Here is a 14,287-nt window from a genome sequence, read left to right on the forward strand (position 1 = left end):
TTGGGGGATAGAAATGTAAGCAAGGCTCATTGCAAAACCTTTGAAGTTATCCTTTGGCGCCAAGCCACTATGCTCTAGAACTTTCCAATACTATGACAAATTTCGGGCTGCTAACTTAGTCCATCTGCTTATGGTGAATAACTCGAACATCAATAAGTTGGCAAGGCTGGGTCTATTGAAGAAAAGAAAATAGAAAATATGATGCTAACGCAATGAAGTTGATAAAATAATATTGGACAAAAGGAAGTAAAACGCAACAAATTGTGTTTGTGTGCGGGAGTTTGGAGTGTTCTCGATTGCAACGCCATTTACCATTTAATCCAGTGTGACACAATCAGGCCGCAGGAGCAGCAATAAACGTGCGACTCGACAGTCGGTCGGTCGCTGAAAAAAGGTACACATACAGTTTTTAATTCAGTGCAGAGCTTTTGTTTACAACAAAGTTGGCATACGATTTTCCTGGCCAAAATCATCTGCCCCTGCCACGTTTCTACTACCCACACAGCTGATGCGACTCGTTCGCTGGCCTTCCCTTGAGAAGCGGACTGACTATCAAGCGCACCAAATTACTACGCACATACACAAACAGGCAAAGCAGTAAATGCTCAGTAATATGGACAGTTGCCCATGGTAATAAGTATTTGCCATACACACAATATGCAGATTCGTCAATAATAACAATTATCAATGGTGCCCAGTGAGTGTGTTTATTTCGAGTTGATATCATTTGCATAGTTTTGTTTTGTTTGCTGAATACTTTGTTCAGCACCCCGCCCTACTTTGGTAGTTGTTGACATTCAAGAAACCGAGTGGGCTACAGCTTTGTCCTTTGTCGTTGCCCGTCTCATTCAATCTCTCCATCGCATGCGAGTGACTCGCACACAAATACATATAGTATGTTTATGTACATATGTATGTGATTGTTTCAATATTACGTAATATCTACTAATACCCCTTGAAACTATACGAAACTATTATCAGGTGTGAAGAATGACTTTGAAAATTAAGCAGCAGCACTTAAACTTCACCATTGTTATAACATATAGATTGCCTATCGATAAGCGAAAGGAGCTGCACCCTAGAGGAGGGAGGGATAGGCGGTATCTGCGATTCATGATCAAATCTTGTCAATCTTATTGTCATAAAATTGCAGAAAATCCAAAAGCTCAATAATCACAACAACAAAATAATAGAAAATATAGTTCATGAATCGGTAGTTATTAAATACGAAAATAAAAAGAATGATTCATATCAAAAGATTTCACAGCCAAACAAACTAAATGTATAGATTTCCTTAAATAATACTCTACTGATGCTAATAATACCAATAAAGATTAGTTTTTCTATTTATTCGTTAAAGTCCTGTTTTGTGAATTTTTAAGAGTTCTTATTTATAAAAAATTTCAGTCGCATCACAACATGTTTTTCGTTTCATGAATAGAATTTTGGCTACAAAATAAAAAGGGACGTCAAACCGTTCCACGCCTATGCAAGAATGAATATTTAATTTTTGTTTTGCTTCTTTTCTAGACACACTTTCAAAACGCGAAAAGGTACCTACTATTGAATCTCTCGCAAAGCAAATATGAGCTGCAAAGTGCGGTTAATGGAGGACGGATCGCTCGATGAGGAGCCGTTAACCTTAAAGGAGATTGCCTATCAGACACTTTGCAATGATTTGAACATTATAAGCGATCTTACGGAGAGCGGACATAGGCTAAGTCCGGGTATTGTGCTGCCAAATGAGATTTGCGATGGTTTCCTAGAAAACTATCAGCGCTTTAAAAGACCACTGGACGATCGTGTTATAAATCTGTTCACCGACACTCAGCGCACATCCTTAAAAATTGTAAATCTGCGTAATAGCACATTGACTAGTTCTGGTAAGCAAGTACGAGAATTATAATGGATGACCATTTTTGCAAATCCTCCAACTCTCTATGTAGGTCTGGAGACATTAATGCGGCACAAGCTGTTTGCTCTTTCAATGTGGTACTGCGACCGCATCACAGTAAACTCACATCACCTGCTTGCCCGATATGGTGACAGTTTGCGATCACTAGAGCTGGGCATTAGCTCGCATCTGCTGCAGAACGCCGAGCCAAATGAGAAGGAGCCCGTCGATTTTCAGCTGACTTGCCCGCACTTGCGACGTCTCGTGCTCAATGGCGTCGTTATGCATCCTCGTCTGCAATTTGCGCATCTTCATGACCTGGGCCATCTGGACTTGACCTCCTGCGTATTGGCCAATTTTAGCTTAGAAGCGTTAAGCAAACTGCCCAACCTACACACTCTTATATTGTTTAACGTTTGGCCTATCGCAAATCAGTTGCACGCCATTTGCTGTTTGCGCAACTTGCGCACACTTGATATTTCAATCTCGAGCTCTGCCAACGGGCACGGCACCTATGATCTGCCCGATCAGACCTTGGAAATGCTAATGGATAATCTACGACATCTCACACACTTGGATATTTCAGGAACGAATTTAGCAGGCAATGGTGTGGCAACTAAGGAGTCGACAAGTATGAGTACAAAACTGAACCCAGAGCCACAGTTTGCGCTTACAGACATACCCGGACTGGCATCGCGAACACAGCGTCCTCTGCAGTTTCTAGGGCTCTATCACACCGCTCACTGGGCGTGCAAACGTCACGACATACCCGCGATTGAGGTGGCCGGCGATGCCAATGAACAGCAGATACTAATGGCAGCCCGTTACTACCACGATCGACCTGTTCTGCTTACAAGAGTGCGTATAGTTATTTCGAATGTTGTGCGTCTTATAATTGCTATCTTGTTTAAGGTCCTTAACGATTTGTATCACCTGTTCCGTTTCGAAAACTGCAAGGACATACACACAGCGCTGGATGTTGTGCTCTCCGCAATGGACAGACATTTAAAGTTCCAGCACATGCAAATATCGGGCAGGTAAATAGAACCAAACAAATTAAAGCAAATGTGTTCAAGATGGGGTTTTTATTAAATGCATAACTTACGTGTATTCCCATTTTATAAAAATAATACTTTTTGACTGGATAAACTCTGAAAATGTATCATATTTATGGACCTTTAAATTAAGCTAAATCTTGTATATTCCTTTTACATTCGACAGTGCCACCTTGTTTTATATAGTCAAAGGCCGTGATCGCTCCAAGTTTGGAACTATGCTACGCAATCATATCATACGCACTCTGCTCAATGGCATGGAAATGCATCTATTGGACGATACGATGCTGCGAAATGGTTACCTAACGCTTACGCAGTTCCATATGCCCGTCGATGTAGTAAGTCAAGACAATTATTCAAACTAGTTATTATGTTTTCTAATGGTATTGCATTGCTCCCTTAGCTCTTTGAATACGAGAGACTTATTAAAATATTGCTACATGGTGTTTCGAAAACCGAACAGGAGGGATTCGTGCAGCGTATTGCCATATATTTGCTTAACACAATGGCTTGTCAGGTAGACGGACGGCAGAAACTCTTCCTGGGCGAGTACGGCGTTGTTAGCGTAAGTACAGATGCCTTTTTCATCGAAAACATCAACAAATGTTTCTTATTTTTTAGACCATGCTAAGCTTGATCAAGGATCGGCTGACGCGTTCAGTTTTTGACGATGTCATGGAGGTGGCGTGGTCAACAATGTGGAATGTAACCGATGAGACTGCTATTAATTGTAAGAGATTCCTGGATGGCCGTGGCATGGAATATTTCCTCAAGTGTTTAAATGTAAGACTGAGAGGTCAAGTTAATTATAGTCTATTAATTCTGCTAAATACATAGACGTTTCCCGACCGCGACGAACTGCTGCGAAATATGATGGGCTTGCTGGGAAACGTTGCCGAAGTTAAATGGCTGCGTCCTAAACTAATGACGCAAGAATTTATTGAAGTCTTTGCCCGTCTCCTTGACTCCCTAAGCGATGGCATTGAGGTAGGAGGGCGGAAAACCTGTTTGCACAGGCCAAAAAATTATTGTGTTTTTATATGTAGGTGAGCTATAATGCAGCCGGCGTACTGGCCCACATTGCTTCCGATGGCCCCGAGGCCTGGACCATTAAGACGCCAACGCGGGATCATGTACTGCAGCGCATGGTGTTCGCTATCCAGAGGTGGAACATTAAGAGTGAGCGCAACATTAATTACCGCAGCTTTGAACCCATACTCAGTCTGGTGCGATGCTACGAGACGCCACAGTGTCAACATTGGGCCGTTTGGGCACTAGCGAATCTCACACAGGTGCGTTCTATTAATTACAGTTTCCTGTTCTTAGTATGTCTGAATGTATCATGTTCGATTTCTAGGTTTATCCCGACAAATATTGCCAGCTTGTGGAGCAGGAAAATGGTATACAGGTATTGAAGGAACTCATCGAACATAATAGACCCTACGATGAAATTAAGCGCATTGCGATGATGGTTATAGTCCAGTGCCATTCTGGAACACAGCATATGGTGGAGGACTAAGTGGTTGGTTTAGAATTTTTCAATTAATTATCTAAAAATTGTTTGGTTTTAAGACCCAACACGAGTGTTATTGTTCAAATTCTTCCTACATTTTTTTAATTTGTTTACTTAAAGATAAACAAAACAAAAATTGGAAAAAAAAAATGCAAAAAGTAATGTGCGCCTTAGGGTATAAGGCAGTTGGTATAAATTAAGCATAATTCGCACGCAAAATATCTAATACTTAGCCTAAACAATATATGCATATAAATGTATACACATACGCAGATATTAGACTATAAAATACATATGTAATATCATGTTATAAGCAAGAAGCAATTTTTTTTAAATATTTCTTGTCTCTTGTTTTAGCCGAATCTAAGATGTTTCACATTTTAAAAGCAAACGGCAGAATTATAGTTGTAAATACGTGTATTGTTAAATAAAATCAAGCGGAGAAGATTCAAGAAATTGTAAAATAAATATATAAATTCCTGTTCGTTGCTTTCTACTTGCGCGATATTTCGACTGCAAACCTAAAATTTTCACCAGCATAACCTATTTAATTTTAGCTTAAGCCTTGTATTGCCTTTTACTAAAACAAAAACACTGTGTTCTTCGCTTAAGTCATTTGAATTTATGTTTATATTCAAGCCAATGAATTGGATTTAGTTGGTGTTATATTGGTTTTATACTGGACGAAGTTGATCAAGTGTGTAGTATATTAAAATATGTAATGCCCGAAACTAGATTTTTTTTTCTAATTATGTAACATGACATTCGTTTCCAATTTGTTATTTATAATTTATTATAATGACGAACTCTAGCAGAAGTTTCTGAGCGCGTTGCATGTCTTCTTTGCTTGGGCTTGATTTGCATTAATATAAAAGCCCGAATGCATGTGTATTTATATTATTTGAAATATATTATATGTCCTATGTAAATCTAAATCATAATTCGAATGTATGTATAAATAAGATAAGTAAGACGACCAACACAACATCGACATTGTAAATATGTATGTAATTTACAGCTAATTTTGACCGTCTATGTGCGCATTTGTTCACACACATACACATTATGAATGTAATTATAGGTAATTATTTTTTGGTTCAAATCTGCGTGTATTACTTTGTAGATAGCTCACACACATCGCCGATCGATAATGACCGTGTATCTCACGTTTTGTCATGTAAAACAGCACTTAGTTGTTAGTTTCCGGCACCTGCTTCAAGCCGTTTATTCATGCTACGGGGAAGGCCTTTAAATCAAAGTTCATCAAGTAAATTGCGCCAGCTGGAAAATAGGGTGGGCGGTGAGGGTGTGGGAATGACGCTCTTGCCACATGGAATGCCAACAAGCTGAAAAATGTAAAGCTGCGAAACAGTCGGCGCATGTGCAATGACCCCCACACTCCTGGCTAGAATACGACCCTTATAATATGCCGTTTCATCCCCAGCACCGCTACCAACCCCTTCGTTCACATCTCCAGTCCACCCACTCACATGCCCTCATCCGACAATTTGTTACTGTCAGTCAGTTGCGATTTTGCCGCGTTCTGGTGCGTTTGTGTGCGTGGGCGTTTGTTTGGATCGTCGTGAAGCGAGTACAAATATTTACATACATATTTGGGAAACAAGTTTACTTATTTTCAAATCGATATTTTATTGATGTCTTATAAAAACTAGTGCATGTTTGGATGTACATTTATTCATAAAAAGAGCTTAGTAGTTTGGTTCTCAGTTGCCGGTAACAACAATACGTAGCCACCAACCACAACAACCCACCCCACAACTGTGGGCCCATGTTTTCATTCTGTTGCGTGATTTGGACTTGAAATTAATTCCTTTAGTGAATGGCCAAAAGTTCATCTTAAAAATGTTTGAATTGTTTTAAACAAATAAAGCACTCTAGTTGTGAATTCATTCAGTTATTGCTTGTCAGCCCGCATTGGTGCCATCAAGTTTACGTCCATGTGAAAACAAATCGAAAACAAAAGCATATGCGGATTCTGCGCAATACACGCGTCCAGTTCGCATTAAAATTGCATCAAAGTCTGGCCTGGAAATAACGTCAACAAGAAAATGCAATGCCGTCCTTAGCACAAAGGAAGCGTCGAGTTCAAGTTTCGTGTAAGTTCCTTTCCTCGCACCGTTTCCGCTCTATATTTGAACCGGATCAATAACCTTTTCCTTTCACACACTGTCTTGGAAAGTTAAGCGGGCAAAATATTTGAAATGGTGTTTACAATTCTAAACAAGGGGGAACGCTTATGTTTCTTCAGTTTTTGTTAGACTATTTTTCTTTAAAAATATAAATGCTGATATTATCTTGTTTTTACTTTTTTTAAACTTGAAACTACCTTTTTCTGTGACAAAATCCAACTTTGTTTAATTAATGAACTAATAAAGATAGATAATATACTTAAAATAATAGTAGCTAATTTTTTATTTTTGTTCTCTGAGCATGAAATAGACTAAGGTATAGGTTAACAGCATTTAGTCTATGATTAAACAGAGGTCGTTTCTTTTACCCCCTAAACGTAAAGTGCTGCAATTCAGGAAGAATAAGAATTACAACAACGATAATTCGTTTAAGGGTCACAGTACATTTCAAAAATTCACGAGGAGCGGGGGGGCTCGAAACTGGGTTTCCGAGAATATTTATAGCCGCTTTTATAATTAAAACTCGCATGGCAACTCAACGAGTTCGACCAAACAGATTGCCTCTGCTCCATGCCTATACGGTTGCCTAAATTATGAACTTTTAGCTGTATTGGTGTGTGCTGAGGCGAAAGCATGGCGAGAGAAGCTTTTACAGTGTGACAATGTCGTTCGAAATGGGGATGAAATCTTGCTTAATTTTTAGACACTTGTAAACACTCAGAGGCATGGGCGTAGCCAGGGGGCAAGATTTTTTTGGCCAATTTTTTACTACCAAATTATTTGCACTATACATATAAACACATGAAAAATATGGAAAAATAAGGATAAATTCAAAATAATGAAAATTTGAATGCAATAAAATGTAAAAAACTTTCTAAAAAATAAGAAGATTTGTGATCGTGGAACTAATATAAAGTTGGTCCCGTGCGACACCGAGAGTGTAAAATCTAACAATTTGAAATTATATTTTCTTGCATAAATGACAAATTTTTATATACTCGTATATACATACGTGTACATACTTTAAAATTATTGAAATCTAAATGAATAATACCAGCTGCGAAAAAAATAAAGAGGCGTGCCAACTGAGAGAAAAATATGTAATTTTTTTAATGTGTGCTGCTCTCAATTTCAAAATCAATTTATAGTAATTTTCTAGTTAATTTTCTAAAAAGAATTCGTATGCTTCTCAGTTGAATAGAATATTTTAACAAGCTAAAATGGAATGGTAGCCGTATCTGGGGTCAGGGCAGTTATCAAAAGAAAGTTATGGTAGATAAAGAAATCGAAAATAATTTTGTTTCGACAGTTCAGAACTGAAACTGCATTTTCTGAACTGTTAAACTATAACTATTTTTAAGAGACAATAATGCACGACGTCTTAAAATTAGTCGCATTAATATATATTGCCTCAGGTTTCGATAAAATCAGCGAACTGGTGGCCGCAAAAACAACTTATTTGCCCCGTTTGTCCCGTTGCCCAAAATCAACCTTAGCACCAAATATAGGGCTAGTTAAGAGTTATAAGTGGAGCATATTAACACAATATTTTCATGCCCATATATATATAGGTATATATTCTCAACACTATATCTTCACAGCAATCAAGCTCATAAATTAACCGTAGCCATAAATTGGATGTCATTTTTTCATGATTTTTGTACAATGCGGCACAAATTCAAATTTGTCTGCAAAATTTTTGTTCCGTTCAGAATCTAGGGGGGGGGGGGGGGGGGGCAGCTGCCCGCTTTGCACCCCCCTCGCTACGGCCATGCTCAGAGGATTTATATAGTCAAAGAATATAATATAAGGAAGGAAAGCACGTATAAGGAGTGCTAAACTTGAGCAAGTGGTGTACTTGTATTCAAAAAAGAACGCAAAATTGTTCTCTTTCATATACTTCCTGTTATCCTCAATTCATATTGATCAAGAATATATATACTTTGGAATCATTCGCTAATGAACGCTGTTATAGTTTTGGGGGTCAACAGCCATTTCTCCTTTGAGTAATTTTCGATTCATTATAATTGACATATTTGCTTCCAAATTAAATTTGTTACGCAAATTTGTCCATTTTTATACCCTGTATATTAGGTTTGTGCAAAGTGTGTAACATGCAGAAGGAAGCATCTCCGACCCCATAAAGTATATATATTCTGAATCAGCATGACGAGAGAAATCGATCTAGACATGTCCGTCCGTCCGTCCGTCTGGATGAACGCAAGGATCTCAGAAGCTATAAAAGGTAGAATAACTAAAGTTGGCATCCAGATTCTCCTAGGTTCGAGAACGAGTTTATTTTATTTTTTGGAATTTTCCCCCCTTCCCCCGCTACAGAATTTCGTCAATAGCGTCCACATTTCAAATGCTACCTAAACCAAACTGCACACATCATATATATATATATATATAATTATCTACTGTTGTTTAAAATTTTATTTAATTCGGTCAATTCTAAGAAAAGTTATTAACGAAACAAATTCTCTCCAGTACAACCCCCACAAACTGCAGCAACAAGTTCGCTCTCCTTCTTCCTCTTTTTGCTGCTGCTTTGGGCGCATATAACCAGTGACGGAAGTTTACCTGGGTGCAGGGTATTACACTGTCGGGCTTGCTCGACTGTAGCGTTCTTTCTTGTTTTTTTTTTAACTTTACATTAACCTTGTTTTCATGTTGGGAAGCTGACAAAAGTTGCTGGGTCCCGGGTCGGACGCGTAAGGTGGGCTGCAACAATTAAACTTCCGGTATTCCGATGAAAGTTCCTACAAGCACAAATTATGTGTCCTGCTAAGGAAACGGGATTGTATTGACTACAACCACTTTTCTATTTTTAAAGCTCCTTTGCCAAAATGCATGTGGTGGTTAAAATATTCAAAGTACCGAATCAGGTGATCTGACTATTGTTCACATACCTGCCATAGAAACAATTTGTCTGCAAGTCATATTGAGAAGCTATTATTTTTAAACTTTCCAACCCAAGACAGAAGATCAAATTCTTAAAAAAATTAAATAAATCTGATCTTAACTTATACGTGATGGCTTTAATTTCAGAGGTCGGTAAACTGTAATTTTAAGCCCACGCCACTTGATCCGACTGAAGAATACATAGCTCGACATGCCGCCAATTATTGGACTTCTAGACAATCAGTGTTGCATCTTAATGGCATGTTTTTCGTTACCAATGAAGAATAGCCAGAAAATTTGATTATTAAGTGCAGTATCCAGACTGCGATTAAGTATCATTAAGTACCAGGAGTGCTACGATAAGAGATAATATGTGGCCAAGCTCTGATCGTGGCAGCTCTCGCGCTCTGGAAATGCCGACTAGTCAGCACAATGCTGGAGGTAGCAGTCAACAGGAAACACTGGCTGACATCGAACACATATCTACTATTGCTGGATCCTTGGCATCCATTGGATCCTTATCGCACACGCAAATGCGCTACGTAAGTGTTCATTAACTTATTAAGCTGTCCCCTTAACCACTTTTCAGATTCTCTAAAAATAAAACAAAACCATTCGTTTTTTGCGAGAATTCGTTTTTACGATGCACTCGTAACTTAAAGGTGGAATATAACGATTTTAGTACAGAATATATATAAGAATATATTTATATATACTTGTATATATCTCTTATTTTTTATTGCTATTTTTTCATCTCCATTTGTTTTTTTTAAAACGTATCTGACTACTCTTTCCCACCGTGTCGGATTTGTTATTAGATATTTTTGTCATTTTTATACGCATTTTTATTTCTTTAGTTTTATTTAGTTTAAGTTCTCTATTTTATTGATTTTTTCTCTTACATCTGCATTGTTTGTCGAAATAAAAAAAATTTTAAAATTATCATTAGGGATAGAAAGCAAACAACGTAAACAAACCTATCGCCAAAGTTCCTGTATTAGTCTTATCAAAGCTATGCCTAATCTAAACCAACTCAAATAGATTAATTTAATAAATTGCAGTCTTATTAAAATACTTTTCTAAATTTATTGATCTTAATCTGACTAATAACAGGTCAATAAAAATTATGTTTGAATAAAAGTATAATTTTGAAAAATCTTAAATATTTCACACATTAATTAGTATGTATGTACAATTATATTAAATCTAATCCATGACACTTTCAGGGCACAAATGACGCCGGCTACGATACAGAACATACCTCCCTGAACTCAGATTTTGATGAGGCCGAGTTGCGTAGGGAGCTCCTTAGAGATGTAAGCATATAACGTCATACAAAAATGATTAATTACGATTCTGACGTTTAATTTTTCTTCTTTTCTTGTGTGCAGAAATGGAAACTTTTATTTGATATGGTAAGTACATTTATATAGACTCATAAGTACATACGAGTTCCGTTTCATTCGTTTACCTGATTTTTCCCAATCTTCGTTTTTAGTTTGATCCGGAGGGTTTTGGAGAAATATCTACAGATGAATTCCTTGTAGCCTTAAAATCGAAGGAATTCCTTTCACAAGTGCCTATGAACAAGCGGGAACTCCTGCTGGAACGAACCAAGAAAGCACAACTGCCCACAGGTCCGGGATATGTGACATTCCAGGATTTTGTCAACGTGGTAAGTCCATCAAAGCAGCCAAACAACCCCAATTTTAAGAGATTTACAAACTCAAATAGACTTTTGTGAGTTCAGTGAACGCAGACAGTGGTTGGCAATCAAGTAGAAAGGACTTGTTCTGTGCTCCTGGCTATTTACTCTGTGGCCAATGCAAAAAGTCCATTGGGCAAGCAATAGAACATGGTTGTAGCTCTCAGTTTGTTTAAATTGTTTACCTGTGTGCTGCTGGCTTGTGCGCTGGCCAAGCAGATGTACCGCGAAGAGACTCCCAGTAAGGACTCCGAGCAGTAATCAAGTATCCGTTGCAGTAAAATTTTGATTTGCAATTATGATACCTTTGCCTGATTTATTGGAATAGTCGTACAGACCTAATTTGCTGTGTCTGAATAAAGCCCATCCCCTTGCAGTCCTTCACTGATTGCTCCTTCTTGACTGAATGATATTGCATTTTGATTGAATCCTCACTTGATTGCTCAGACACAAACAAACTTGCATATTCAATTCTAGGTGCAATTCGGACATGTCTGTCTGTGTGTCGATTGTTTGTCAAAGTGTCTCTCAAAATCGTGAATTAGCCATTCCCATTGTCAATGAATGTGTCTATTTGCGTTTTATGTACCTAACGGTAATTGTCAATGGTTCGTTCCTCTGTCTGTCCCTCCGACTTGCCACTCTCTGCCTCTCAATTCGTCACACACACACACACACACGCACACTCACACCCGCACTCCGGCTTCCTGACATTTGCGATGGCTGAGGACCTCATTATACCGGCTATGACGGGTGTTCGGGTTTGTAATGCGTTTGTTATTTTAGTTGCTTTGATGTCCTTTATTGTTTGCAGTAAATCGGTTGGGTTACTCAGCTGTCCTTGTTTAACATTAAATTAATATTTTTATATACCTTGGGATACGTAGTAAGAAGAGGTGGGTATCCAGAAGGGCCCAGCCCCAACGGGTTCTGTCAATTCTGCCCTTTGAAATGGGATATGATTTAATAATTAATTAATGTATTTGAGTAAACAGGACTAATCGAAAATATAATATTTTTTGTTTGATTTTATTGATTGAAAAGTGTGTTGAGAGATTTTAAGAATGAAATAGATCAATTTCTCTTGAAACCGGGGAGACACCTCACTGTAGCAGAACTGTTCGGTTTAAAATGAGCTAATGATTTGGAAATTATCAATTACAATTATATGCTTTTATTTGAAGCAAAATTATAAGTATATTTATATCTGTTTTTATACCGATAGTAGAAAAATAATGTCACTTTCAACACAATACCTCCGCTAAAAGTGGATGAATCTTATAAAATGGGCAGAATGTTAGAGTCGAGAGTACCCTTTGTCTCCTCTCCAACATACTAACGACTTAAAAAACTGTAATTCATTAATTGTTCCTTCGAAGCTATACATATATAATATAGTGTGCCGATTTGGATGCAACTTCAGAATATAGTCAGAGACTATTCACAACTCATACATAAAAGTATTTGATCGATTTCTAGTAAGCACCAATAGTGATTTTTTTCCAATCCATAAGGTTAGGTGGCGTGGAGTGTTCTACTTCACGTCCGTTCATGTCTGCGCATATCTTATATCCATCCCGAAGTTTGGATGAATTTGGAAATATCCCTTGGCTTTTTATTGGTTTAGGAGGGAAGTAGCTCATTTTTTTAGTCGCAGCTTTTTTTTTTGCTCAATTTTTGAGCCGAGTCTGCTTTATACCGGCCACCTTATAAAAGGGTCAGGTGACAAACTATCAGTATAATACTTTTTTCATTAATAACCATTTAATGAATCATATGCCATACATACATATGTATGTAAGCCCTCTAGTTAATGTAAGTGTAATAATTAATTTATTTCTTGTTAAGGGAGGAGTGCAAGATAAGTGATCGACAGTACTTAACTCTTCGGCACTTTTAAATACCAATTAGCTAGTCCAACATTTTAATAGAATGTCTTCAACCAATCATTACAACTATTTCGACTAAATACAGTGACTTACGGAGTTTGTAGTCTTTCCCTATTACTGAAGAGCTTTACTGATGCGCCAAACTTGTTTCTTCCGTATACTTAAATCAATGGCATCAAAAATTATCTCGATGCCTTTTTGTTATCAGGCTAAACTATGGTATAGACAACGTACGACATTTTTCCACTTAATTATAAATTGCAATGATCTTGTTCAGAAACGGCCATATGGTAGGCAGGTAAGCGAGGAGGCGCGACCGGCGATTGTCGTACCTGAGCGGGTACTTGACCAAGGGCTGGCCAAATAGGTCCTTATTCGGATGGATGAATTAAAGCAAGAATGCCGCAACGACGACCAGCATGTGGCATGCATAATGCAAAATGTGAGGTGATTCTGATTGCGATTGCCCCATGATTGCTGAATTTTTAACAAAAGCTCGCACGTGACAAATCCTTTTATGGCAGCACACACGTTCGGCGAAGGCCAACCGCTGGACGACTGGAGATGCGGCGCCGATGCCGCCGTCGAGGGGCAAATGTGTTGAGCGTTATGACAACTGGAGGCTCGATGCTGTCGCTGTTTGTGATCGAGGAGGCATCAGCAGAAGATCTGCGCATCTGTTGCCCAGCAGGAGACAGCAGCTGAGGCAAGAATCAATGTCGCCAGACAGTCCAAGACCGAATTTTATATGCCCTGCACATTATACGAGATCATGACTCCTTCCACAACGACAACTCGGAAGAGCTGTGCAGGACTGTGTTTTAGAGAGCACCTTGCCCTAAATTAGCCGAAGCTACTGAAAGGCCATAAATCCGTAAGACCGTAAATCCTAGTCTTCATTAGTTGCAGAGAAATATTTTCGATAGATAAATAGATCTTATGATTTGGTAAATAATTAATAACAGTTTCTAAAGATTTTTTTTCTTCGTATTAGAGCGATCGTTCGGAAAATGTTACGAATAATCAATTCTAGTTGTATTGACCGTAAATCCGTGTCTTCATTAGTTGTATTGAAATACTTTCGATAGACAAATAGATCTTATGATTTTGTAATTAGTTAATAACAATTTTTTAAGATTTTATTTCTACATATTAGAGCGATCTTTCGGAAAATATT

The 14,287-nt window shown here is 38.0% G+C and overlaps 2 protein-coding genes across 2 annotated transcripts; both read left to right on the plus strand.

The window, feature by feature from the left end:
* The first annotated feature begins 181 nt into the window (after positions 1–181).
* Positions 182–5,429, plus strand: LOC115628256 (protein zer-1 homolog). The gene is made up of 10 exons (XM_030524274.1): positions 182–394; positions 1,531–1,883; positions 1,947–2,752; positions 2,807–2,931; positions 3,116–3,287; positions 3,353–3,514; positions 3,571–3,732; positions 3,787–3,936; positions 3,996–4,241; positions 4,307–5,429. The coding sequence occupies exons 2-10, from the start codon at positions 1,586–1,588 to the stop codon at positions 4,466–4,468; spliced, it is 2,283 nt and encodes a 760-aa protein (XP_030380134.1). The 5' UTR covers positions 182–394; positions 1,531–1,585; the 3' UTR covers positions 4,469–5,429.
* A 4,458-nt stretch (positions 5,430–9,887) lies between these two features.
* LOC115628432 lies at positions 9,888–13,815 on the plus strand. Its single transcript, XM_030524520.1, has 5 exons — positions 9,888–10,058; positions 10,743–10,832; positions 10,908–10,931; positions 11,015–11,191; positions 13,606–13,815. Exons 1-5 carry the CDS (start codon positions 9,888–9,890, stop codon positions 13,813–13,815), a joined length of 672 nt encoding a protein of 223 aa, XP_030380380.1.
* Positions 13,816–14,287: the final 472 nt, after the last annotated feature.

The sequence above is a fragment of the Scaptodrosophila lebanonensis genome, unplaced genomic scaffold (genome assembly GCF_003285725.1).
Source record: "Scaptodrosophila lebanonensis strain 11010-0011.00,11010-0021.00 unplaced genomic scaffold, SlebRS2 tig00000113-arrow-arrow-pilon, whole genome shotgun sequence".
Taxonomy (NCBI): Eukaryota; Metazoa; Arthropoda; class Insecta; order Diptera; family Drosophilidae; genus Scaptodrosophila; species Scaptodrosophila lebanonensis.

What these genes read in the sequence shown, in the direction of transcription:
- LOC115628432 (XM_030524520.1), top strand. Translation starts at nt 9,888, where the DNA reads ATGTGGCCAAGCTCTGATCGTGGCAGCTCTCGCGCTCTGGAAATGCCG. An exon ending in GGAAACTTTTATTTGATATG is followed by an intron (nt 10,932 to 11,014) that starts GTAAGTACATTT and finishes CTTCGTTTTTAG; the next exon opens with TTTGATCCGGAGGGTTTTGG. An exon ending in TCCAGGATTTTGTCAACGTG is followed by an intron (nt 11,192 to 13,605) that starts GTAAGTCCATCA and finishes TTTTAACAAAAG; the next exon opens with CTCGCACGTGACAAATCCTT.
- LOC115628256 (XM_030524274.1), top strand. Translation starts at nt 1,586, where the DNA reads ATGAGCTGCAAAGTGCGGTTAATGGAGGACGGATCGCTCGATGAGGAG. An exon ending in GACCTGTTCTGCTTACAAGA is followed by an intron (nt 2,753 to 2,806) that starts GTGCGTATAGTT and finishes ATCTTGTTTAAG; the next exon opens with GTCCTTAACGATTTGTATCA. An exon ending in CACATGCAAATATCGGGCAG is followed by an intron (nt 2,932 to 3,115) that starts GTAAATAGAACC and finishes TACATTCGACAG; the next exon opens with TGCCACCTTGTTTTATATAG.